Source organism: Protomyctophum bolini (assembly GCF_963924005.1).
Source record: "Protomyctophum bolini genome assembly, chromosome: 18".
Lineage (NCBI taxonomy): Eukaryota > Metazoa > Chordata > Actinopteri > Myctophiformes > Myctophidae > Protomyctophum > Protomyctophum bolini.
In genome coordinates this window covers 29,606,949-29,634,210 of record NC_137879.1, presented here as the reverse complement: position 1 = coordinate 29,634,210, position 27,262 = coordinate 29,606,949, and the positions used below count along the sequence as shown (strand labels likewise).

General features: G+C 41.2%; 3 protein-coding genes and 1 long non-coding RNA gene across 4 annotated transcripts; 3 read left to right on the top strand and 1 right to left on the bottom strand.

Moving 5' to 3' along the window:
• Positions 1 to 52: 52 nt before the first annotated feature.
• psme3 (proteasome activator subunit 3) lies at positions 53 to 8,418 on the top strand. Its single transcript, XM_080788688.1, has 10 exons — positions 53 to 190; positions 1,183 to 1,215; positions 1,306 to 1,368; positions 1,936 to 2,040; positions 2,155 to 2,203; positions 2,754 to 2,872; positions 4,294 to 4,430; positions 6,311 to 6,365; positions 6,489 to 6,575; positions 6,758 to 8,418. Exons 1-10 carry the CDS (start codon positions 149 to 151, stop codon positions 6,836 to 6,838), a joined length of 771 nt encoding a protein of 256 aa, XP_080644814.1. The 5' UTR covers positions 53 to 148; the 3' UTR covers positions 6,839 to 8,418.
• Positions 8,419 to 11,170: 2,752 nt separating this feature from the next.
• g6pc1a.1 (glucose-6-phosphatase catalytic subunit 1a, tandem duplicate 1) lies at positions 11,171 to 12,662 on the bottom strand (the record flags this gene model as incomplete). Its single annotated transcript, XM_080790091.1, has 3 exons — positions 11,171 to 11,797; positions 12,075 to 12,190; positions 12,643 to 12,662. The coding sequence occupies 3 exons, from the start codon at positions 12,660 to 12,662 to the stop codon at positions 11,283 to 11,285; spliced, it is 651 nt and encodes a 216-aa protein (XP_080646217.1). The 3' UTR covers positions 11,171 to 11,282.
• A 1,342-nt stretch (positions 12,663 to 14,004) lies between these two features.
• On the top strand, positions 14,005 to 18,814 carry g6pc1a.2 (glucose-6-phosphatase catalytic subunit 1a, tandem duplicate 2; the record flags this gene model as incomplete). Its single annotated transcript, XM_080790090.1, has 7 exons — positions 14,005 to 14,082; positions 14,159 to 14,254; positions 15,720 to 15,922; positions 16,402 to 16,511; positions 16,789 to 16,915; positions 18,022 to 18,137; positions 18,318 to 18,814. 7 exons carry the CDS (start codon positions 14,005 to 14,007, stop codon positions 18,812 to 18,814), a joined length of 1,227 nt encoding a protein of 408 aa, XP_080646216.1.
• A 2,810-nt stretch (positions 18,815 to 21,624) lies between these two features.
• LOC308333223 lies at positions 21,625 to 26,069 on the top strand. Its single transcript, XR_013965781.1, has 3 exons — positions 21,625 to 21,941; positions 23,418 to 25,208; positions 25,243 to 26,069. It is a non-coding gene; the product is annotated as an uncharacterized lncRNA (long non-coding RNA).
• The last annotated feature ends 1,193 nt before the right edge of the window (positions 26,070 to 27,262 follow it).

The window sequence follows — 27,262 nt, the reverse complement described above, 5'->3', positions numbered from 1 at the left end:
GTCACCAGCCTTTGTGCGCGCGCGGTGATCACGTCATCTTTAAGCTCACACAAAGTGTGGCTGCTAGGCTGACAGAACACCACACGTCTGTTCAGTGGAATTTAATGCTGTTGTTAGGACAATCTCTCTGTCTTTGACCAAGTGTAAGATGTCTTCACTCCTTAAAGTGGACAATGAAATCAAAACCAAGGTAAAAAGGTTACCGCTGGGCTCGTCATGTAAACGTTGTAGTGCAGCATGTTGTTGCTATCATCCAGGGCTAATGCTACTACTAGTGTGGTGAAGGAAGCTCACATGAGGCCTGGCTGGGACCGACCCACCCGGCGGGGCTGTGTAAAACAGGAGCTGTGGATCATGGATTTGTTCTGCTGCACTCCTCAAAACAAACCTATCGATCACCACACAGCTGCCCTTATTCACAGTGATGAATGATTGAATGCGTGACAGCGCGTGCCACTTTGCATAAATACACGCAGCTTTCTATGCCAGACAGTCAACCATTTGCCGGCAAAATACAAGGCCTCGTCCAGTACTGTGTACAGCCGGCATTTAGCTAACATGTTATAAACATGTCATGTTGCATTATAAGGGTCTAAAGACCTATATGACAACATTGATAACAGCTTGCAATCGTCTTCACTGTAAAATCCTCTGCAAATTCTACTGCACACCCAGTTACAAATGGCTTAACACAGGATTTGAGTTTGGTTAAAATAAGTGTTGCATAACTATATTCCCATAATTAGCAATCAATCAGCATTTGTTCATTTTGGTTATCCCCATGGCCATCCTACCACCTCTTTAGTTAGTAAACATAAAATACATTTTCAGGTCAGAATATCAATTTCATCCAATCAATCAGGAAAGAGAACTCGTACATATAGCATAACCAAGTGAAATTGGAAGTGATGAAACAAATGAGTAGACAGAACTGAGAGTTTGAACACAAGCTGCTAAATCATGATGTGTTCTCTCTCCTCATTTAATTAAATTGATAACTCACCTGTCCTGCAAATATGTTTTCTGTTTACTAACGTGCTAGAGAGACAGTTAGACCCCTGTTACCGAACAAACATAATAAAAAAGGCTTTTTGCATGGGTGGCTTTATAAGTTTACCTACCATCTAAGTGCACACAGTCACTTGCTTTATCAAAGTTTTGTTAAAATTTTTGTCTAAACAGGTGGATGCTTTCAGGGAACGGATCACAGGAGAGGTGAGTGTCATGGAAGTTACACAGAGATGGCGTAAATAAACCGTCATGTTTTGCAAGCAAGACTTAACCAAAAGATTCCCTCTCTTACAGGCGGAGGACCTTGTTGCAAATTTTTTCCCAAAGAAGTTATTGGAACTGGATCACTTCCTTAAAGTATGTGACACAAAAGCTGTGTTTCTATCCACTTATTTTATCAGGAAAAATAATAATGGCAAAATTCAAAAAAATATATATAAACGATCTTTACACTAATAATACACACGTTAAGGAATATAAGCTGGAAACACTTGCTGAATAAATTCTCTCTTTGAGTAATCGATTAGGCCTAATCGTTTTTAATAATGGAAAATGATTTTGATCAGTCATGCACATGGGCTCAAGTGGGCAAAAGTCAGCAGAACTTGTAAAATAGCGTCAAATTGACTATTGAGTCAAATAATATACGATTCGACTAACTCGAGAATTAGACCCACTGCTTAGTTCAATGACTCCTAATATAATATTCAAATTACAGTATAGGATGGAAAATTACCTAATTCACATCTGTTTAGTTTTTTTGACATTTGAAAGGGTTGCTTAAAATGTGCTTTATAAGGAAAACGACTACAGACAACTCATGCAATAAATCAAATATACCAACCTACCTCTTTTTGTAGGTTGACAATGTGTGCAACCAAAGAACCAGATCTAGAAGCCCATGTTTCCCTTGTTGTCTTTCAGGATCCCTGTATAAACATCATTGAACTGAAGGAGATCCACTCAGAGATTAACCTTACAGTGCCCGACCCAATTTTGCTCTCAAACTTGCACGATGGATTGGAAGCGGTGAGGCTAGGTTGAAAAATGGAAACTTAATCTTGACTAGACTAGACTAGTGAATACATTTAGAGTTGTCATGTCACGTGTAGCCTAATTAAGTTTGGTTCAATGTGTTCACAGCAAAATGCCAAAAAGAGGAAGCTTGATGATGCGACTGGGGAGGATAAGGGTGAGTATAAGACTTGTACAGTGAAATCAACAAATCCTCAGGAGCCATCATGAATCATCTAGCTAGCGCAGTTAGGCTGAACAGAACAGGCTTTCAACTCTGGACACACAAAGACAGAAACATATGTAGATTTTCCATGAGACTCAGAAATGAAGAATGATCACTACTGCCACTGACATCCACAGATTCTACACCCAAAGGATGACATTGTGTTTAGGATGACATTGTGTTTTCCAATATGAGTTGCATTCGCCACCTGCATGGGACTCCTCGACATTAGTAAACACTTTGTGGCTGCCACTTTCAAGTCCATCAAAAAATGTCCTGTCCAATGTTTTTAATCAAGTTAAGAAGATTTACTGTTATACAAATGAATATGAAAAGTCCAGGATATGTACCATATAATTTCTGATTCACATATTTATAAATTATATATATATAATCTCGTAAAATACTTTATCTAATTGGGTCTTCAGATATGACCCATCCATCGTATTTACAATTGTCCCTTGTGTTTGAAACTCAACCTTTTCCACTTTGTTCCACCCAGTGACTGGCACCAAGGTCTTCGTCATGCCCGGTGGGATGATGAAGAGCAACGCTAAGCTTGTCGACCTGATCGAAAAGGTCAAACCAGAGATCAGGACACTCATAGAGAAATGCAACACAGTACGTTCTGTTTCTCTCCTAAAAAAAAATCTAAAAACCATCTCAAAAGTGTCAATCAGTGGTACATTTCAGATGAGTGCAAATTATTACAGCACTGTTAAAAGGTGTGCACATTAGCCTAACATCCATTTTTGAACATAGTTAGTGAAATCAATTAACAAATGACGGCATTAAATCCTACTTTGTCAAAAGAATCAAGTGAAATATAGGCCTTATTTCCTGAGTGGACACTGTCAATTACCCACATATTAACGTGTACAAAAGTGAAATTGTGACTCCCGATGTGCAGGTTGTTGCCTTGCATGATTCCCTCCACCATTGTTGTATGAATGTGTGTGTGAATGGGTGAATGCAATGCACAATCTATGTAAACCGTTTTGAATAGAAGCGCTATATAAATGCACCATTTACCATATTACCACCAAATAAATTTGGATTAAATGTAAATTAATTGTACTTGACTCCTAACTGCCCCAGGAAAGTCTTTTATCAGGCTACAATAGAAGGCTGTGGTTGTCCTCAAGAGCAGTTTACCACCTGAAACCATGCCAAACATTTCAGTATAGTAATCATTTAGAATATTTGGCAGAACACTAAGATTTTGATGGTAATATAACGTAAATATAAGAAATGGCATGATGGTATCATTTCTTTAAAACCTTGAAAAAATATGATGTTCATTGTGATAACGATAAATACGATTAGATCCATTGATCCAAGCCGGAACACAATCAATTGATGGATCATTAAAATAAAACATGCTTCAAGATTTTGAAGTAGACCCTTGTAACGGTTTCCTCAGTAGCTTATTTGGGGTGCCAGGCAGGCCTCTCCTTTTTTTTGTGTAGCCAGGTGGTGTAAGGAAATCGGATGAAGCACTCAATACAAATAAAGAACCCTTCAATTAGATTGGAACAGTCATGTATTGAACGTTAGACACAGGGATGGGTTAGATTACATTTGCTTTCAAGGAAAATAACAAAAAGCATCAACCAACGTAAATAGTGTTCAAAATTCAGTTACCATTCACTTCAATGCATTTCAAATAACCCCAAAACAAAAAATATAAATCAATCTATGTTCAACTCTAAATCTTCAAATGGGGATACTTCAACCTTTAGAGAAATAAAACAAAATGAGTGTTCAATTCAAATAAAATAAAGAACAACAGAACCTCTCAAGGTTAATGTGAAATATATATCCTCTTGCTGTTTTGGCAATTGTAAGAAAACTTCTCTTGCTCGCAGTTAAGTAGGCCTACTTTCCATATATGAAAAGGTTTGAAACCACTGATTTAGATTCTTCACTGCCCTGTTGGTCTTAATACAGTTACCATTGCTGCTGCCATTGTATTATATCATACTTGGCATTGGATGAGGCATGGTGTTACTTTTACGGTCAGCATCTGCTTTATTCTGCAGGTTAAAATGTGGGTCCAGCTGCTAATCCCCAGGATAGAGGACGGAAATAACTTTGGCGTGTCAATCCAAGAGGAGACGGTAGCTGAACTCAGAACAGTGGAGGGGGAGGCTGCGTCTTACCTGGACCAGATATCAAGGTATATGGTACTCGTCTAAGCCAGTGTTTCCCAACCTTTTCATAGCCAAAGGGCACACTTTTCATAGCCAAAAAATCCCAGGGCACACCTAGATGCGGGGGGTATGAATCTATATACTTTTATACTGTGTGTGTGTGTGTGTGTGTGTGTGTGTGTGTGTGTGTGTGTGTGTGTACACACACACACACACACACATAGTTACATACTTTTTACACACACACACACACACAGCTGCTACAATGTATTTGTAACTATAACTAAATATTTTCTCTCATATACACAAGATGGCTAGTTTTATATACAAATATATTTATATTTTATTTCCTGACCTACCAATGCGAACACGAATGCTTCCATCACGTCACGCATGATCAACAAAGTTTAAGTGCACACACAGAAAGTTAAGAACGTCTTCACTGCTAGTGTCTGTGACACGCTGAATCACACATGTTTGTTCACCGCAGCCAGGCAAGAAATACTTCTCCATAAAGTTCACTTGAAAGTTACGTTTGTGAAACTTATGAATTTACGGTATGACAACAGCGAACGTGAAACATGAAGGACTGGCTACTCTGCTTCTCTCTCTCTTTATTCTCATGAATGTCGTCTCATCTGCCCTTACTGTTATGCAGTAGTTCTCCCCCGGAGATTTGTAAGCCCACCACAGCCGCTTTTACAACACACTGTGGGCTTGTACTAGGTCAGATTAAAAAACACCAGCATAAAGCAGGCTCCACATGATCAACTCACAATGTGTTTTGCATAGTTTCAACGTTTCACCTTCAACGTGCCAGGCGTGTAGGTGATCTCCTCATCTAAACAAAGCCAGACATTAGCATTTTTATGGCCGGGTCGTTAGACTGGTGGGGATGGGCAACAACAACAATGATGCAAATTGCAACAACGGACCGCATGGCAGCCCACTGAGCCCTGCAGTATCTATAGAGGGTATGCACGTGACATCATCGTACCTGGAATTTATGCGGGAACGCCCACTGAGTGGCAAAAAACTACTTTCTGGCCTTGACAGCCCATTCATCCAAACAGAAAAGTCCTGTCTGATTGCATAGCATTAAACAATGTTAAACTCACCAACATTGCAGCTGTACGAAAAGCTTGAATTATCCTCTTTCTATCTGCAAAGTTTTTGTTTCATAAAAATCCACCATAGAAACATTATGAGCTACTTTCTGTCAAGAAATGCCCTGCATTTGATTTTTTTTCTAAGTGTCAGAGTTTGGAAGTGCTTGTTTTCAATAACACAACATTTTGCTGCCTCCTGCATTATGTGACATTTAGAAATGGGTGGCATACAGGACGGTTGAGTGATTTCCAACGAGCGCTTCCAAACTCCAAAACTCCATGATGCTCAATGTTTTGACACTCAGTCTAGGTGAGGGAGGCGTGTCCTGATGGGAAAATCATGCCGAGGGTCGGAGTTACTTGTTTTCAACGAAAATAAAAGCCTAGCTACCGAAGCTACTTCTGTTCAAATCAAACGGCACACCTGGCCATTTCAAACGGCACACTAAAGTGCCGCGGCTCACAGGTTGGGAATCACTGGTCTAAGCATATGTTTATCGAGATATGAATACAGAAACTGTTCTGGATATTGGCTTTCTGTTGAAGCATGTACTGATTATATACTACCAGGTGAATAATTGTGAGTGCTACAGTCAAGATGAGAGAGTGATGACTTAGACTAGCAAAGTAGCATTTAGGTAGGAACTGCTTGGTATAGGCCGGGGCTTTCAGGTACGGAGGGGGCAAAATCCCGTAGGGTGTTTTTTTAGTTTTTTCTCAATTGTGCCAAATGTATGTTCTTTTAATTGTCATCGTCTAGTGATTGTGCTTATTACTGTTCTCTTCTTTACTTCCAGATACTACATCACACGAGCAAAACTGGTGTCTAAAATTGCAAAATACCCACATGTGGTGAGTGAATGCAATTTTACAACTCTTGTGTGCATATATTCGTATGTCTTCACTCTTCAGTGGAAATTTAGTCTATAGAAAGCATGATGGAATGATATACTGTCGTTATTTTTCTTTCCTCAGGAGGACTACAGACGTACAGTAACAGAGATTGATGAGAAGGAGTACATCAGTCTGAAGATCATCGTTTCTGAGCTCAGAAACCAATATGTATGTCTGCCTATAATATGTTTTCTGGACATTGTCTTCATAATGTTGTCTTGGAGAAACAAACCTAGGATATGTTAACATGAAAAAAAATCATACTTTGCTAATTTAATCTGCCATTATTGTATAAGAATGAAGCTAGAAAACGGCTTTCTGTTTCTAACCCAATATCTGATTGAACACAGGTAACGTTACACGACATGATCCTGAAGAACATTGAGAAGATCAAAAGGCCCAGAAGCAGCAATACGGACGCACTATACTGATGTATGTCCAACCGCTGTCCATCTTGCATCACTTTCAAAGACCTGCCTCTATTCCCTAATCCCTACCATGCTAGTCGAACTAGCCCAACCCCTGGTATGAAGGCATAGCACCAGATGCCATTTCACTCATACACAATCAGTCCATCCCCGTACAAAACCATTAGCCTCCATTGATGAAAGGCTTACTCGTACTTTTTGTTTTTGTTTGTTTGTTTTAATTGTAAAATATTGTATCAAGGTGATGTTGTAGCAAAACTCCTGAGACCACTGAAAATTGTGTTCACAGAAAATAATCACACTTTTATCAACTTATTTGAACTCACAGATAGGTTTAGCAAATCTGCGAGTCAGAATTTTATCACATCTTTTCCTTGAATACATTTTCCCTGAGCAAAGACAACTACAAGGCAAGTTGATTTGTAAAGCACATTTTATGCTCAAAGGTAATTCAATTTGCTTTTCATATTCTCACACTATCAGCAATAAAGCCCTATCTATCAGTTGGTAGTGGTAGCGTGAAGGAGCATTTAATCTTTTGTACCTTTGTCCAGCTTCGACAGGCACACACCTCTGTCATTCAGTATAGGAATCCACCAGACAAGTACTTGCACATCAACAAGACTGCACAGGTAAGCAGGTATTGCCTTTGCAAGCATTCAAGTCTGTGATACAGCAAGCTGTACACACTGTCTAGGTAGGGTTGCTCTCTAGAATGTGATGTCACATCAATCATAATAAGTAACGTAGTTATCCACTGTATTTAAAATCTTGGCAAATATGGCCATCTTAAGGGCTACACACACCGTCTGCGAACGCCGTGCGTCAAAACAGCCGCCTCCGTTATTTTCAATGAACCTATCCCACACCGGCGGCGTCCGACGCGCGTTCACGCCTGACGATCCGATACGCCACTGTTCTATTTTCCAGGCGTTGCCGCGCCGCTGCGCACCCGGTGTGTGATGGGCTTTCAGTGACTATTTTCTGTGAATGAAAGTTCAATCACACAAACTCAAGAGTTTTGTCACAGTATTACTTTAAATAATATTGTCCTTATTTTAAACCCTTTTGAAACCTATCGGTGAGCAGAGACATCGGTGAGGTCTTCGAGAAGGAGGGGAAAACACGCTGTGTATTTTTTTTTAATCTAATTAAAAACATCTTGTCCATCCATGTCTCTACTGTGAAACTGTTTCATTAATGGCTCTGTTTTTGACAAAGTTCAAGACGATGTCAAGTGTGTGGTTTTTAGACACCCACTGCTTCAGTGAATGTGCCGTTACTTTTGGCCTTGAGAGAGACACATTTGTACCACAACTTAAGGTTGGTCATTCATGTTCCATGTAACAAGAAAGCTCTTTTTTGGTAATGTAATTGCAGTCATAATTAATGAGTAGCTCTTAATTTATGAACTGTTTATGCTGGACATAGATCTGGCAGAATAGTTATTTATTTTAGATGAGTCAATGTAATGTTTTTAGAAGTATGAAGTGGTAGCTTTAGCTTCACTGGCTTCTTAGTTCCAAAGTATCTCTTAATGTTTTAAGGGATTGGATTTATTGAATAAACACTTTTTGATAAGAGTTTGAATGGTTTTGCATGTTAATGTGTTTTTGCTAAAGGCTTATTGTCAGCCAGAGTGTGGGATGGGCCGCTAGAAGACCCCTAGGAGATGGATTGATGAGGTGGAGTGCAACATGATAATTTTAGCCAGATGCCAGTTTTAGCAATATTGGGTCATAATATGTAAACCACAAACAATAGCTATAGTATATTTGTATAGACCAGTCTACTCTGTTGACCTCTAGATATCAGCTATACTCTTCCACATAGAGAGAATTGACATGTTTGAGCCTGCTGATCAGATTATTTAAAAAATACGTGGTCACTACAGTTGATAGTCTGACAGCGGGACAAGAGGGACCCTGTGTACTCTCTGCTGCTCCATCTGGCGGAGTCAGGTTACAAGAGTGGTGCAGCAGGGTGAACATTCTGACCTATAGATGGCAGCACTGGCAATGTCATGTGTTAGTTTTATGAATAATATAGGGGCTTACTGTATAGAGCAGTGGTTCCCAAACTGTGGTGCGTGCACCCCTTGTGGTGCACGAGCGCCTTCTAGGGGGTGTGCAACATGAAAAGGGTAATGGTGATGCTATGGTTTTATTATAAATATATTGACATATTATGCCAACATATGGCAAGTATATGCAGAATTTAGCCTATATGCTGCTTATATATGCCATATTCAGGTTCATATATGTGTATAAATAGGAAATATATATCTTATGCAAATTTCCATGTGGGGGGGTGTGTCAGCTAGGTCAGGAGGTAACGGGGTGCATGACCAAAAAGGTGTCGCAGTCCCACCCCTTTTCAGAACGACGAGTGGCCCAGGAAATAATTCCCCATTAATTTCTCCCATAGGATTTTCACATTTTATTTATTTAAAGACGTTTACGCCGCGGCCAAAGCCAACTCGAGTTTTGACAAATGATGACAATAAACACAATGTTTTCGCCCCAAAACATTGTTTTTATATTGTCATTTGGCCACGTGTCTGCAAGAATAGTAAGAATAGGCCTGCCCCAGGCCCAGGGGAGAAGAACAGGCTTGAGTTAAAGGGACACTTCACCCTTTTTGCAAAATAATATATGTTAATGACGTTTAGAAGCTTTAGAACGCTTTCCTGGGGGTCTTTATGTGTGTAATATGTGGTTTTAGATATTTTAGATTGTAGCAGTGAGCCTGTTGTCTCTGATGTCATGGAGACTGGGCTCACTTCCTTCCTGGACTACATGTTGTCTCAGTAAGACAGCTCTCCCCCCTATCCACAAGGAGGAGCAGTGCAGTGACTGCACCAAAGAATTATGGGAATTGTAGTCCAGGAAGGTAGTGAGACCAGTGTCCATGACATCAGAGACAACAGGCTCACTGCTACAATCTAAAATATCTAAAACCACATATTACACACATAAAGACCCCCAGGAAAGTGTTTTAAAGCTTCTAAACGTCATTAACATATATTATTTTGCAAAAAGGGTGAAGTGTCCCTTTAACAGTGTGCTAATATGCAGACTTACTGGAATGTAGTAATGTTGCTCAACCTTCCTGACGTCAACAGCCATCTGATCAGCTTTTGGATTGGGCCAGTGGAGATGGCTGGCACACCCCTTCGTCACTGTTCACGCAGTGACAGAATGCTGGCCAGGTGTCTATAGAATGGAATCCCTCCCTAGCACTCACACAGTGTGCACACACAGTGGAACCTATACACCATAGTGAGATAAGCACAGGAAAACAAGTTACGAGGGCCTTTGTAGATAAGACAAAAAGGAGACTTGTGATTTGCTGGTTGGAAATATGGCTATTATGTCGCCAGAATGATTTGCATACACATATATCCCAAACTGTTCTCGCAAAGATCTACATACTGCAATGCATGCATTTTCAGATGCTATTTTTGCTACTTTTGTGTGACAAATGACAAACTAGGGCCATAATTTACGGGGGGGGGGGAAGATAAGAGGTTTCTGCCTGACAGAAGAATTGGAATTATATATTTGATTAATAGATTTAGTGTAGTTCTGTTGTACTGCTGTTGTACAGCTTTGGGTGTACACGTGTTTAGTACTACGTGTACTACTGCATTCTGCCCGTTTAAGCTCAAGAGGCTGTGTTGAAAGAGTGTCGCTATGTGGAGTCATGGAGTGGATGGAGCATGCTCAGGTTAATATTTAATGAGTGTTCCTACCAGATAATTAATCAGTATCAATTTGAGACATTCTGAGAAAACCAACAGAATTTGTTTGAACCAGAGACAGCGTTCAATACCAAAAAAACAATGTCAACAAAAGGTTTTATTAAACTTAATTATTTATTTTTGTTATTCAAAATAACATAGCTTCATCTATCAATACAATGGCAGCCAATAGAACAAGACCATTTAGACATTTTCATACAAATATATACTGTAGCAAAAACGAACAATCTACACAGTCTACCCATACACGGTTTAGAATAGATCTAACAGAGAAACGCATCCAGAGAAAGAAGCTACAGTATTTAGATCCCGCTCATCCGACCACACACAGTGCCATTTTGTTCACATTGTGTCCATTCTGTGTGAATAATGGTCCTAAACAGAGCTAGCATTTACTCCTATACAGGAGAAACTTATTCATCAACTAATAAAATGAAACATATCATCCCACAAGTGCATGTTTTTTCTCCACAAAAATAGGACATGGAAAGAAACTATAGACTATACTATAAACACACAGAACAAAAACAAAACATTCCTCATTCATTGACCATAATGGGCTGGAGGATGAGATCCCACTTTTTGTGAAACTTATCGTCTTAGTTTTTCCATGAAGTATATTTCCGCTATAATGTCCATCCAATTGTCCCACAAGTGCATTTTCATTACAGGACCACCCCTGACTCACAAGTTCTTGTAGCTTTTCTTTCCTGGGAAGATCCAGCACAGAGTCCCGGGCACCAAAGCAGTTGGGATTAAAAGCGCAACTGCGCTCTTAGTGAAGGACAGTCCATGGAACAGCACCTTGTCTTTGGAGGAAAATGTCATCCCATCTAGCAGCTGCAGCAACAGTAGTGAGACTACTATACAGCCCACCCTGACAGCTCTGCTGCTGCTGCTCTTAGACTCTGTGTAGAGTGGAGAGTGCAGACCCAAGCCCAGGCCAAACAGGGTCCCCATGTTGCGCAGCAGGCTGGCGAAGGGGGTGCTGTCCATGTGGAGTTTGTGGACCCACTCTGCCCTTATGCACCACTTCTGGGCTTTCTCCAGCGTCCACAGCAGGTCCACGCCCAGACTCTTGAGTAGCAGGTAGAAGCCAACAGCGAAGGAGGTCAGGAAGAGGGTGACATATAAGTACTTCATCATGCTGGCACTGTAGATCCACTCCACCCTGGATATAGCCTCTGCCACTATTATACCTAGAAGTGAAGATGGACCGTTATATAGAAAAGTTTTGCCTATAATGATGATATGCACAAAAACGGGAAGCCAGGTTGAAAGTGCTTAATTGGCCTGGACCTACGTAAGTATTGTTTGCTTATCCTGAATTTCCAGTTTCCAGTTGTCTTAAAAAGTGGGAGCTACTGTATATGCTATTGGGTGCATAATGTTGCATTACATCATATCGGGAGACAAAATGTCAGAATGGGGACAGAAATAGTCAGTTGTCAGTCTATTCTCTCCAGGTGGGCTGACCTGTGATGACTCCAGCAATGACTTGGTGGGGGAAGTGGGCAGCCATGTAGACCCTGGACATGCAGACTAGGATCTCTATCAGGCCCATCAGCATCCACAGGCCTGCCTGCAAGAACCTGAGAGAGAGGTAAGGTAACCATAATAATAGATAACCCAACTCCACCACAGTATCAGCAATAATTCCAGACCCACCTGTCAGAGCCCCCGCCAACAGAATCAGTATTTTATATTTGATCAGAATCCACTATTGGACTGTATGAAAACTGAGATTAGGAGGTCAGGGTTCAATACCCAGCCGGGTCATATCAAAGACTATAAAACCATACTGTATCCTCTACTGTACTGTACTGTCACTGTTCTGTACTGGCACACCCAAAATCATCATATATACAGTTAATATGTGCGTATATGTGTTAGGTTGCGCTAAAAAACAGCCATGCTATTTTAAAACAGCCATGCTATTTTCGTGCTCGGACGGACACAGCCACCCAGCCAGCCAGAGCCAGCCAGACACACAGAGCTCTGTAAGGGAAAACATCGTAGGAAAGAACATTTCTAGGTTCAGTACTGAACAGATAGAAACATCATTTTGACACACTCAAAACACGCATGCATACGCAATCACAAACACATGAGAGTAGGCGCAATCATCACAATATTGATAAACAAAAGCAAACATGATATACTGTGCTTTCCAAACCGAATTCTTCTTCCAAGATATAATGTAGGACATGTACATTAATGTAAACATGATGTACGCTCAGCAAGCACGGTCAGGACCTGGACGAATTAGTGACGTCTCGACTGAATATCACCCGATTTCAACCAACATAAAATCTGTCCACTAAGGCGGATGTCCCTGGATGAATCAGAGAGAGTCCGATCGAGGCCCGATCAACTTAAGTCAAGTTTCATAACTAGTCAGATTTGGCCCAGAATAAGCTATATTATTTAAACTGGTGAAGATCATCCCCATATGGGCTGTGATCTGGCCTAGTCCTGAACGTCACCGGACGTAATTTGCTTCTTGAAATCAATACAATGTTCAAAGGTTAAAGGCCTTTATATGACCTGTATTTATCATTCAGTTCATTCACTAAAATAATGCTGAGTGTACTTCCGATTTGGTATTGTGACAGTAGGCCTAATAAGTAACCAACAGAAACAGAAGTAAATCTATATTGTCTCACTATAACAGACAAAACACCATTTTGAAACTTTTTGTTTATTTTGATTTAGTTGAACACACTTAGATTTAGTTGATCTGACTGGGGCAATCATAATATTTTTACACTGTCAAGAATGTACAGATTCACCACAGAGCAATATACCTGGTCCAGTTTCACATGTGATAGGAAACTGCTGCAGCACAGGGGCTTGTGCTGGTTTGTAGAACTGGGTCTCATGAACCCACCAATACGGCCTCTCCCCAAAAAGAACCCTGCCATGGGAAGAAGGAACTTTTATAATGCAGGTGTCTCAAACTCCCTGGGGCCTGATCTAACCCCAGGGTTCTTTTTACCTTTTTAGTATTTCAACAATTCCCAATCATTTCAAACAAGTCACTTTAGTGTGCAAATGATTCAGAAACCACTGATATGCTGTGTTCCACGTTCTACTTGTCTAGCAGCTAACCACCTTTGGAAGAGCAGCCATCTGTCATTAGGGGAGAAAAGCAAAGAAAGACTAAATAGGTAACGTTGAGAAATACCAAGGAGATATAAATGTTTTGTCTATTGTCTTACTATATACTAATACTACTCACACTTGCGGCCCCCAGGTAAATTGAGTTTGAGACGCCAGTTTTAATCTGTTTCAGATATCATAGAATTGAAAGTTAATTTAGCATCATACAAATTGCAAAATGCACGCACGGCAAAGAGAAAAGGCAAACGTTTACCATTTCAGAACCAAGTTGAGCCAGTCTCCAATGACGGCCACCCAGATAAGCCTCAGCGCTACAGCTCTGTGCAAGTGGAACCAGATGGGAAAGAAGCAGAAGAATGTGGTGTGTAGATCAGCCACTGTGGATGCCAGGCTAAACCAGCTCTGATACTGGCCAAGTGGCCATACTCATTCTGCAGGTGGACTGCAAGTTCAACTGCACTGTGGAAAAGATCCATGATATTGGTCTCCCTGAGAACACTGTACTCTCTGGGGTACGAGAATCAGCTGAGTGGGTGAGTGAGTGATTGTTTCGCTGGTATTCTCGCTGGTGAATGTCTGTCAAATCAACTAGCTTTTTGGAGAGTTTTTCGCAGGCCCCGCTCTGTTTGTGTGTGTGTGTGTGTGTGTGTGTGTGTGTGTGTGTGTGTGTGTGTGTGTACGTGTGCGTGTGCATGATCCCCTCTGGACTTTACTCAAGGCTAGTGAATTTGTTTGCCTTCATTACAGTGTAGTAGACTGTAGTGTTCCCTAACCTTTACACGTGGGTCGTGGGCCCCTTCCGCTGATCAAGCAATTGCCCCTCATAGAATGTAGAATTAGATAAATCGTTCATCTGTCAAAGAAAACCAAGTGAACATCACTTTGGCTCCAAAGTGGATGAAATGCATCATTCCAGTTTGGGGCCCTCTATTTGGACAGTTTATTACAATGTGAGTCATGTTTCCGTTTTCTCACCTAGCCTTTTGACCTGCTATAACATTAGGTCATGTAGTCCTAACCTTACGTCCATTTTTCCTTTATGACCAGCTAGCCTATCTTGTTCTCAACCCCTATGCAATCATTTAATCATTGACCCCTTTTACATAATCCAGACAATAGATTACTGTGCAGGATCTTCACTGGCAAGAGATGTTTTTTTGTTCGTCCACCAATTCATCAACAATTGATTATGTAACTGATCTGGTCATTACCAGTTGACTGTGACTGGTTTCACTATTTCACAAAACATCTAAATGTTTGCAGAGATACAAATGTCATGTCATTTATGTAATACTTGATGTCACATGTAATGCTAGCTGTTACTGTACTGTAAAGTTTTAAATATTTCATTTATTTCAGTCACTAGCCTCAAGAGGCTTTGCCTTTTGCCATGCACCATTGTAAATATGTTATTGATAATTGCCTGGTTAAATAAAGGTTAAATAAAAGCAGATAATAGTTTTAAAAAAAACTTTAAACTTTGCCCAGCAGTGTATATCTGGACAATATTACGAAAAGCTAACTAGTAATGCTGTTCGATAAATTACATAGATAGATACATTACAGAGAGCTGATTTTTTTGTTCATAAGACACAATAATGAATTTGTGATCTTGTTATACTGTAGTGTAAACTTTAGGCCCATGTGGTCGGATTGACTTGGACCTCATTGATCAATCATCAGTTGACTTCCTTTCGAGGCATTTGACATTTTTCTTCTTTCCTACCATTTTTTGCACTTGTCCGTGAGATCTGTCTCTCAGTGACAGCGAGCGCGCACCTCCCAAACTCCCCAGTCTCCTTGTGTTTTATTACACATGTGCAAGGTCCAAAGATCAGTTGTGCATGCGTTTGGGTGATGGGTGTCCCTCCAGTATAAAAAGCCCATCTCACAAATCGTGCACAGTTCTGTCTACTCTTTCTCACGTAACGCACCGCTGAGAATCCCACCGGGAGCGGTGCTAAAAAGATGATTAACACTATAATGGATGCCATGCAGGGCTTTGGGGTGAGCACTACGCACTACCTGCAGACCAACTACAAGGACGCCCAGGACCTGTTCCTGTGGGTGTCGTGGGCGGCGGACCTCAGGAACACCTTCTTTATCTTCTTCCCCCTTTGGTTCCATCTGCGCTCGTCGGAGGGCGTCAAGCTCATCTGGGTTGCAGTGATCGGCGACTGGCTTAACTTGGTATTCAAATGGTGAGAAAGTACTGTAATCACTTCTTTCTCCCCCGGAGTCTATTCAGGAAAATGTTTCAGAAATGATCGGTCACAGCCAGGTTTCCAAACTGGGGCCTACCAGGGGTGCCAATTGCAAATATATATATTTTTTTTAATTATAAATAAGCAGTAAGCGCACGCACGCACGCACGCACGCACGCACACACACACACACACACACACACACACACACACACCACACACACACACACACACACACACACACACACATTGTGCCAGTTTAACAACTTTCAACCTGGTGTCCCTATTTTGGGCATTTCATTATTATTGGGCAAGTCAGCCTACTATTTGAGGGTCCATGGGTGCATCATTGCTAAGGGCCACCATTCATGAAGACTTGCTATTGAGACTTTTAGGCACTTTAAAGGTTGCAGTTTAGTCACTATATACTACTGTTGCCGTTAAATCACTATATATACTCCTGTTCATCTCTTTAGGATTCTATTTGGGGAGAGACCTTACTGGTGGGTGCATGAGACACCGTACTATGCCAACACCATTCGTCCTCATATTGAACAGTACCCTATGACATGTGAAACTGGACCAGGTAAGAACTGTCATTCACACAATAATCACTATTTGCTCTTTAGTCTTAGTTTACTGTACTTTAGGTTAACTGATGTCCAAATAGCATGATTCTTCAAAATGTTTGATGATATTGTCTTTTCTTAAATTTAAACCGTGGCAAGAATAAGGTTTGAGTTGAGTGCCATGCCTAAACAAAAAGAAGAGAAATCATTGTCCCTGTTAAAGAAACGTATAAATAAAAATAAAATAAATCAACTATTCCAACTACTTAGATTTACCCGTGTCTGTTTCTGTAGGCAGCCCATCCGGCCACGCGATGGGAGCTGCAGGTGTCTATTACACGCTGGTGACCGCCATCCTGGCCTTGCCTTGCCTGACCAGCAAGAAGAAATATTCCAACAAGAAATCCGCAGACAAGAGCTGGTGAGTTCCAGAACCAGTACTGGCAGTTCCACAGAGCTGAACTCCTCTATCCATCCTATCTATGACGTTAGCGTTGTTTACCATTTTCCTTTTCCGAGTGCTTATCAGCCCAGACGTCCTATCTGTCCAGCACAGTGGTTGATTATTGACATAGCTTGGGAACGCGGGGTGTTGTTGCAGGGTTGTATACGTATGTTGTGACATACTGTCAGAGTTGGATCTAGGTTGGATTTGCCGAGGGGGGCCTTTGATATTGCCCCATCTAATTATTATTTTTGAGGGGCGATATCTCCTCCAACGTCTGGCTTTCAGATATTACGTCATATGGCAGCCAAGTTTTTGTACTTTTGGATGGAGGATGGAGTTCGCCCCTCCTGGTTTTATGACTCGCACATAACGTGACCTCATTTGGCAGCCAAGTCTATGGACTTTTGCTTTAAGCAGTGACGTCATGTGGCAGTTACAGTGGGTGCCCCACTTAACAAATAAATTCAAATTCCACTTAACTTAACAAAAGTGTGATTTTTTTATCGCCAGTATTACTAATAATAATGATTAAAAATCACACCCGTGTGAGGGCCGCTCTTATCATCTTACAGACTTACAACATCAATTACAACATAATGTTTGTTTTAGTCCTCAACACAAACATTACATTTCTCTTTATTGTCTATGGCCGTTTTCTTCACTGATTTGCTAAAGGAGTTGTCTGTCAAAGCTGTACTCCAGCTGGGGTCCAGACTCCACACAAATGAATGAAAATGTGATTTCAAGGGGGAGTGGTTAACCAAGCTACAGTACAAAAATATTTGATGTTGCTCTTTTGACGTCAAAAGTGGATAGAGCAAATCATATAATCCATTCATTGGGAGATCTAAAGGTCAAAGGTCTTTTGACGAATGACTGTGAACTTCAGTCCTTGAGCGATTCTCACAACCCTCTAGCATATTGTCGAATTCTGTGGAAAACGACAGCACAGAACTTCAGCCATAACTGCGAAAAATGGCGGAACCCGTACGAAAACAATAAGGGGTCGTTGTTCCCTTCGGGCTTATTATTATTATTACCTTATTATTTTGACACTCATTGGGTCTGTATCTCGGCAGGTATCTGAAGGCCATTCTGTGGTCTGTGTTCTGCGGTGTCCAGGTGTGCGTGTGTCTCTCCAGGGTCTTCATCGCCGCTCACTTCCCCCATCAGGTCATAACTGGTGTCATAACGGGTCAGTACAGTAATATTTATTATCAATTGGGTGGCCTGAAACCCTGCTCACGATATCCTGACCCGTATCAAGATTCTGTGCAGAATGTTTTTTTGTCTGCAGCGAGACGAAATACATTTCTAAGTTTCTAAGTTGTTTAATATTCCCTTGTGTGTTCTGATGTGATTCATTCTATCTCAGGTATGATTGTGGCCGAGGCCTTTGGCAGAATCCAGTGGATCTACAGTGCCAGCATGAAGAATTACTTCTTTGTCACCCTCTTCCTGACCTCCTTCGCTGTTGGCTTCTACCTGTTACTCAAGAGTCAGGGCGTGGACCTGCTGTGGACACTGGAGAAAGCCCAGAAGTGGTGCATAAGGGCAGAGTGGGTCCACATGGACAGCACCCCCTTCGCCAGCCTGCTGCGCAACATGGGGACCCTGTTTGGCCTGGGCTTGGGTCTGCACTCGCCACTCTACACCGAGACCAAGAAAAGTAACAGCACCCAGGTCAAGGCCGTGTGTGTCGTCAGCTCCCTGCTCCTGCTGCACCTGTTTGACTCCTTCAAGCCTCCCACGCACACCGCCGCCCTCTACTACCTGCTGTCCTTCTGCAAGAGTGCCACTGTGCCCCTGGTCACCGTCAGCATCATCCCCTACTGCGTGGACAGGGTGCTGAGCAACAAGAAGAGCTCATGAGAGGATCACGCCGAGAGCTCAAGACACAAACTGATGAAGCGGGAGCCTGCGTGTGACAGGTCTGCTCAGGTCCGCATGTGGTCTGCACTCTGCAAGTGACAGGTCTTGGTCTGCCCAAAGCTTTTTGCTCTGGTGCTTTGTGAGAAAAATACACAGTAATACTATCTTGGTGTTCGTTTAATTCTGAAGAGTGTACAAATGGAACCAAATGGACCTCTGTGGACCTGTATACAAATGGAAATTTAGTTAAATTTGGACACTCTTCAGAGGTAAATTAACACTAAGAATTGTACTGTATAGAGTAGACTGTCTGAGACACTGACACACTGGTGTCGTTTGGACTCTCGACACCTGTGCCTAGGAATTCTGACAGCTCTGAACAGTGAGCAAGCGGGCAACAAATGACAGCATGTACAATGGCACTTATCAAGAACACATGGTTTGAATTTTGTCTTATACTGTCTTATATACTACTAATTTATGAATGGTTTAGGAAAGGATATTGGATCAAACACACTGGTCAAGCGAGTGCACGATTCCTTCATTCTAAAGGGAATGAGCAACTTTGCTCAGGGCTTTGACAGTTGACACGTTATTTCATGTTATTTTTTTAAAGGTTACTATTGAAATAGTGTTGAATTTATTTAATAAAAAAAAAGGTTTAAAATATAAGAAACTGAAGCACTGAATTGATTTACACCATCAACTTACACAGTTCCCTTATCATCCACTCCAGCATTCGTTCATTCATTCGCTATTATGTTCTTTACTTTTTTTTAGCCCAAAACATGCTCTGCCAAAACAAATACTGTTCCATATGAATGTTACACATTTACACAGATGCAGTTCATCAGAATGAGAAGAAAACATGGTCAACTATAACAATGAATTTGAAAACGTCATCTAATCTAACTATAAATGCACCAAGTCTCTGTGTGTATGTCTGTAATCCACGTAACTCGAGAACCATTCGCCCCACCGACTTCAAATTCGACACACGCGTTCCACACCACCACAGGGAGTGCAGTGCCTGATGTAGAGTCGGTCGGACCCACGGTTGTCCAGAACAGCCCCAAAAAGGCCTCTGCCCGGGCTCTGGACCGGGGCCCTGCCCAGGGTCCATATATGGAGCTGGCCTGTTCTGACATCATTCTGACGTCTGCATATAGACTCCACATTTGGGCATGCCTGACAAAGAACTCCATATATGGGCATAAAAGGGACACAGACGTAATATCTGGGTGGGGCATGCATTTCCAACTTGATCGTTCCAAGTAGGCCAGTGCCCGACGAGCACCGCTGTAGAGGCTCCAACGGGCACCGCTCTAGTATATCCAGATTGTAAAAATCCAATTCGGAATGGCATGACTCCAATGTGGTTCTCCGATGTCTAACTTCATGTGGCCAGCCTATGACATCAGTCACCGATGATGTTTTCTTTTTCTTTTCCATTGTGGTCCTACGTATTCAATTAATCAACACAAGGTTCATTATTAGAGAAACTAAAAGGTGTGTGTTAAATTTCTTTCATTTGCTGCTTTCTTTAGTTTTAGGGATTTTAGCTCTTTTTGACAGGGGGGCGGGGCATTCGAGCATGGGGATAAATATGTATTTTTTCACAATATGTTATGGCGATTTTATTTTATTTAATTTACTATAGTCTATAATGTACTAGACCCCAAGAAATTACATCTGGCCACAAAAGATCACAAGATCTATTGAACGTGACAAACTGACATATTGAGCCTATCACACAGTATAGGCCTTCCCCCAGTAGGCCTCCTTTACATTCAGTAGATCCTGTGATCTTCCGTGGCCAGATTTCCTGGGGTTTATTAGGACTATAGTAAATAATAAAATAATAAATCACCATAAAATGTTGTACATTTGGCATGGCAGTGTGACTAGCTGAATTACTGCGCCAAATAAACACACACACACACACACACGCACACACACACACACACACACACACACACACACACACACACACACACACACACACACACTTGGAACACTGCAGTGACTGAGCAGATCATAGTAGCTCACAATGCATCACAGTGAGACACGTTGAGGGCTTGTATATCTACTATTCTTTGCCTAAAGTTAGCATGATCTCCTGTGTTCGCAATTCCTCCCACACTGAAAACATGCATGATAGGGACATACTCTTGCTGGAGCTGCATGGTCCCTACTAGACACTGCTCCAAATAGTTAGGATGTGTTAATATACAACCCCCCCCCCCCCCCCCCCCCCCCCCCCACAAGGACCAATAACGTTTTGTTGCTGTCGGGCAGAAACCTCATAGCCTATTCATATCCTAACATTTTATGTTTTTTGGAAATTAAGCCATTTTAAGCGACAATCTTATTGTACTTAGGCTGTGCAAGGAGATCAAGGCAGGAAAAAAAAGACATTTTGAGCAAATCTTTTACCACAAACTGTACAAGCAATGGGTTTCCTCATGTGCTTTCCCACATGACATCAGATATCGTATTGATGTCTGTACAAAACTGTACAACTAAACGTTATTTTGTTATTATTATTATTATTTATTTTAGCTGTTACCACAAACTGTAAGTAAAGGAGATTGTATGGATGGGATGAGGGATCTTGTGTTTTTTATTGTTGTAATTTGTTTTTCCCCATTTGTGTTTTCCCAGATCGTGCAATTCTTAAAACGAAACGTAGGGGGCAACAAACAAAAGAAGAAGTGCGCTCGTGCTACCGGAAACAGAGAAGGGGCCCGGGGGCCGCATTTCTATGCGAGGGACGAGGGGAGAGCTCAGCTGAGCTTAGAGTATAAGGGGGAGAGCACAGAGGCGCTGACTCTGTGCTTTAGTTTGAGTCAAGTTCCCTGTTGTGTTGGTTCGATCCGAGCTCTCATTTTAGTTTTATAATACCACACTCGTCTAATAATCATGGATAAGTTGGATATGCTCAAGACCTTGGTAGATGAACGGCTTTCTATCGCTGCCGAGGAGATCTACGGGATGGGTGCGAGAATCATCTGGGAGGTTGAACACCAGTACAAGGCCGACATGTCTCGTTTGCAGAAGGAAAACGAGCGGCAACGCAAGTTACTGGATGCGATGTTGAAACCCAACGTTCGTGTACAAAGATCAGGTTGGTAGACTGCAGTGCAGCGAGAACTCGCTGACAACTCTTACTCAACCGTGTATTTAGGCCAGACTATTAAGCACACAAGCAGCAGTGGTGGAAAGTCTGGAAACGTATCGATACTGCAAATACTTATGTAGCCTTACTTTCCACCACTGCTGGTAAAGCACGTTGTCTCTGTTGCGTAGTTTTACATCGTAGTTTGAGTCAAGAGAGCCGTCTGTATAATACATGTAAGGTCAACTACGAAACGTCTAGCAAACGTTATTTGGAAGAAAGTAACCTATAATTTAGATTGAAGATTGAAGACGAGAAGTTGTTTGTTGTTTTAATGCCAACAGTAAGTACTGCTAATGCTAACAATTCATAGCTAGGCTAGCCCGCCATTTATTTTGTCGTAACGTTAAAACCGTTTACGTTCACAGATATTTTTGAGCGGTGCTAACCGCTCCAACGTGTGGCTTTGTGTGTACCACCTCACTTCTGTTATATAGTAACTTATTGATTACTTTATTAACAGTTTGCAAATATTACACTAGTCTAGTGGTACAATTATAGCCTACAATGGTGCAAAAAGCCCCGATAGGGTTTGTTTCCATTGTGGTCCTGTGTATTCAGTTATTCTGTGATACTGGGTGCAGAAATGCCAATACAAACTAATAGGCGAGTGCCCTCCTGGGGTGCAACTCCGTGGTGGCAAATAAATAATACAAGCAGTATGTATTATGACGGGTGATTTAATTCACCTGTTTCATTCCCATTGCTGCCTGCACGTTCCTCCAAACACAGCTGATTTGATTACAGAACTACTCTGATTTTAATCTCATGCAAGATGATATCCAGACAGTGTATTACTCATAAACTTTATCATAAAAGCTATTGCACCCCTACTTTAATTTCAAATTAAATATAGCCATATAGCCAAAGACACTTGTATTAGGGATGTCACCTTCCTACTCGTGATGTAACAATCACTGAGCAAATCCATCCTGAGCAAATCCATCCAGAGTGCCCAGCAGAAGAGGCAGATTTTACTCTGAAAAGCCCCGCCTCCCATTTCCCCCAAAACCGGGAGGTATAATGTTCCATTAATGCCTCACGATAATTACTCTGATCTGTCTTTAGAAGCGTTAACGCTTCCAAACGAGATGCTTGGTTAAGTCAGAAATTAGCATGGAACATCAGCGTTCTGATCAAAACCACGGAGACTTGGAGAGCGCCGTAGATTCAGAGATAATATCAAGTTTTGTCGGCCCGTAAACAACAAAGTGAATGGCTGTGTGCTGCACGAAAAATGTCCGGGCTTGGGAATGCGACACAAAACAAAAAATCTCCATGAATTCATGCATTCACTCGGAACAAGCCTAGTACTTGATGATAAGTCAGTAAAGGCATGACATTTCTTGTCGGCCAAGTACTTGCTATGATACAAACCATTAGGGTTAATGGATGGCTTATTTATTTATTTTTACATCCTTCTAGAGCGCTCGGAGGAGAAGGTTTGCTCCCAGGAGAAGAAGGAGGACCACTGTCTTGTCCAGGAGGTCTTTCAGCCACCAGAAAAGGAGATGAGACTTGTTGAAGTTGAAGCCGACAGCTCCCAGGTGTCATCACTGACACTGACGCAATGTAATGTGGAAGAATTCGCCCCACTACTACAATTGGACATAGATTCTGCTGTAGAGGACGGTGAAATACCAGAGCAAATGGATGATGCTGACGATGGGCACCCCACCACGCCGACGGCTTCAAGTAAGACCAGGTTAGGAAATTCACTGAAACGAAAAGACACTGGTACATCGGCGGAAGAACAAAGGTTGCCTCTTAAGGCGCTGAGGAGTGCGTTGAAGAGTTGTGAAGAGCCATCAAAAGACACCGGTATGTCTGTGAAAGGTAAAAGATCACATGGGAGGAAGTTGAAGAGGCCACGCAAAAAACGTAGTGAATGTTCAGAACTGGTTTGTAAAGTGTGTGACAAATCTTTTGATACTAAGAAGAATCTTATAAGCCATGTGAAAGAGCATTCAAAGGATTGCGGGCTGTGTGGTCAACATTTAGAGCCTACAGAGAGCTTGAAAGTTCATCTTCAAACTCACAGGACATGTGATGTTTGTGGTAAGAGATTTACTAAGTTTATTACTCTGGCAAAACATATGAAAATCCACACAGGGGGGAAATCTTTAACTTGTACAATTTGTTGTAAAACCTTCCGTAAGGAAAATCTACTGCAGTCACACAGCAGAGTACATAAGACAGAAAAACCATACAGTTGCACAGTTTGTGAAAAAAGCTTTCGTCACAGTACGTCATTGGATAAACACAGGACAATTCATACAGGAGAGAGACCATTCTCCTGCGTGATTTGTAACACAACTTTTCGTCAAAAGACTCACTTAAGCAAACACATGTCAACACACACAGGGGATAAACCATACACGTGTACCATTTGCAATGAACGTTTTCGTCTGAAGGGAACAATGAAAAACCACATGCTCAGGCATGCAGACGAGAAAGCTTTTCCATGTTCAATTTGTGGAAAAAGGCTTGCTCGGTTAGACAGCATGGTGAGACACATGAAACTTCATGAAAGGGAACCGGTAGAGCCAAGTGGACCAGATGGCATAGGAAGTCCATAGTTGGGCTAAAATAAGATTAGTTATGTTTTGACCCTCAGTTTTGATTATATCGAGCATATAGTTTGTATATGTCTATGTCCATGATGTTGGTTCAACTCACAAGTCTGTTTTAAATGCTGAAGTTCATAATTGCCTGGTCACAGAACCACACATTGTGTAAAATTCTGCATGTTATTCGATTGACCGATATAATGGCATAATTGACAGCCTTGGATTACACATTAGTGTGTAACAGAAGAGAACAGAGGGAAATTTTACGATACTAGTTTCTTTATTTTATGTTTAACAATATTAAACTTTTTTGTGCCCACCGCGCTCTGACTTATGGTGCTACCAGTTTAAATCATCATAGAATAGGTAGAGAGGTCGGGTGCACACACCAAGAATCTAATTTCAACAGGGTTATTTCTCTACATCAGGACATGATAACCCTAACCCTTGTCCTGATGTAGAGAAATAAACCTGTTGAAATTGGATTCTTGGTGTGTGCGACCTCTACCTATTCTATGTTTAACCCATTTTGGCCTGACGCAGATTCTAAAATGCCGTCTAAATCCTGACCTAAGTTTTCAGAAAAACTTCAAATATGTATATAGCAGCATCAAATATTTTTTATTTTTTGAATACTGTACATACTGTACAGAACCCCAAGAGGGGTTCCCGTCCAGAAGGGTTATAATACCAAGAGGGGTTCCCGCCCAATTTGTGTTAACAATATTAAAATCCCATTTAACCCATTTTTGGGTTGTTGCCATGTACAGTATATAGCAACAGTTTATTTTATTTGTGTAATTTTTGAATAATTATTCGAAGTTTATCAGAACTTTGAAAATTGGCCTCTGGTCTAAAATGTAATGGGTTAAAGGACCATTCATATCAGGTGTCTGGCATGTTTAGCCCACTGACTACAACTGATATGCGGAATATTTTCCACAGTTTGTTTTTTGAGCGGCACTAGCCCCTCCTATGCCCAGCTTTCCGTTTTTGTGTAAACAAACATTGAAGACACAGGTTTCATCTCCTGAAACCTGAATGTGACAGAACACAAAATATTAGTAGTTCTAAATTTGTGGGCATTTTTTATGAGACATGGGATAATGCTAAAGCCGGCTATGGAGAGCTCTCAGCTAATATGGCTTAAACCACCAATTGTGAACTTGTGACTAGACGCTATGGTCTGTGTAAGGTTTTTTATTTTACTTTTAATTTAGGCAATCATGTTTATGTCCATTATGTACATATCGTATTGTATTCATGAGTAAGATGAAAAGCAAACCGATCAGGATCATCCAGACAGTTGATTTCGTGTAGCATGAAAGCTGTATGCCTTTGTGTTATATTGGTGTGTATTTGATTTGGGACGTTTATTGTGATTAATGATCATTTTGTGACATTCTTTTTGGTCACATAAATCATGTAATTACCAAACCATGGTCTCTTTGTTATTGCAAGGTGTGCTTGCAAATAAAGTGCTTTCCTTTATCAAATAAGTTGTCATGTGTATTCCTGGGAATCTTCATCCCACCAGTCATATAAAGCAAGTTGCATCTGAATTGCTTTGTCATTTTGTGGGTACTAATCCATTGTAGTTCCCCAATGTGTCTGATCCTGCTGGAGTTTCTCAAAGCATAGTAACTGATGAAGAGGAAGCCCTGAAATGTGGTGTTCATCAATGTAATAAGATATTTATCAGGAGCAATTACATTTTAGTCTACTTGTCAGCAACAACCTGGAAATCTTTCATTTAGAAACTGATGGATGCTAACTTCCATTATGTTGTGCAATTTGCACTTTATATATATATATATACTATATATACTTATATTTTAGTAATTTTTGGGATGTTGAATCAATAGTTACATGTGTATAACAATGTGGTCCTTTGGTGGCAGGTCTCAGAGTTTTTATTATTATTTTTGAATAATTCTACAAAACTACATCTATCTAGAAACAAACATTTGGTTTGATCTTCTATCTAGGGTTCCAGGTTTGGGTGCAAGGTTTGTCATTTATAGACTGTTCATCAATCAATCAATATTGTTTGATTGTCTGTTTGTTTGTATGTTGATGCATGTTGGATAAGAACGTTATTTCAATAATGACGTGCCACTTTGAAAAGTGACATGTCACTTTTCACAGTGGCATGCAACTTTCAAAGTGACATGCCACTGTGAAAAGAGGCATGCAACTTTCAAAGTGACATGCCACTTTGAAAAGTGACATGCCACTGTGAAAAGTGGCATGCAACTTTCAAAGTGACATGCCACTGTGAAAAGTGGCATGCCACACATGTGGCATGCCACACATGTAAAGCGTCTTTGGGTATTATAAAAAGCGCTATATAAGTCCCAGATATTATTATTATTGTTAAAAGTGACATGCCACTTTGAAAAGTGGCATGCTCACTTGTAGCTGGTACCTGTCTAAGACCACCTCCAGTGACGTGAACGAGATCCGCTGCCAGCATTTCTGTGCCAGGAGAAATGAGGCTGATTCCAGTCAACTCCTACCATGTAGACTAGAATGTCTATTCCTCCATGCCCAATGTGCCAATACCACACTCACCCATCTGCACCAAATCCCATATAGAGTGCGGATGGACAACTGTTGATGGTGGACAGTTAGCAATTCAGTGGATGCACACAGCCCCTGCACCAGATGTAGTCCTTGAGTTTTTGGCCTGTAAATGTG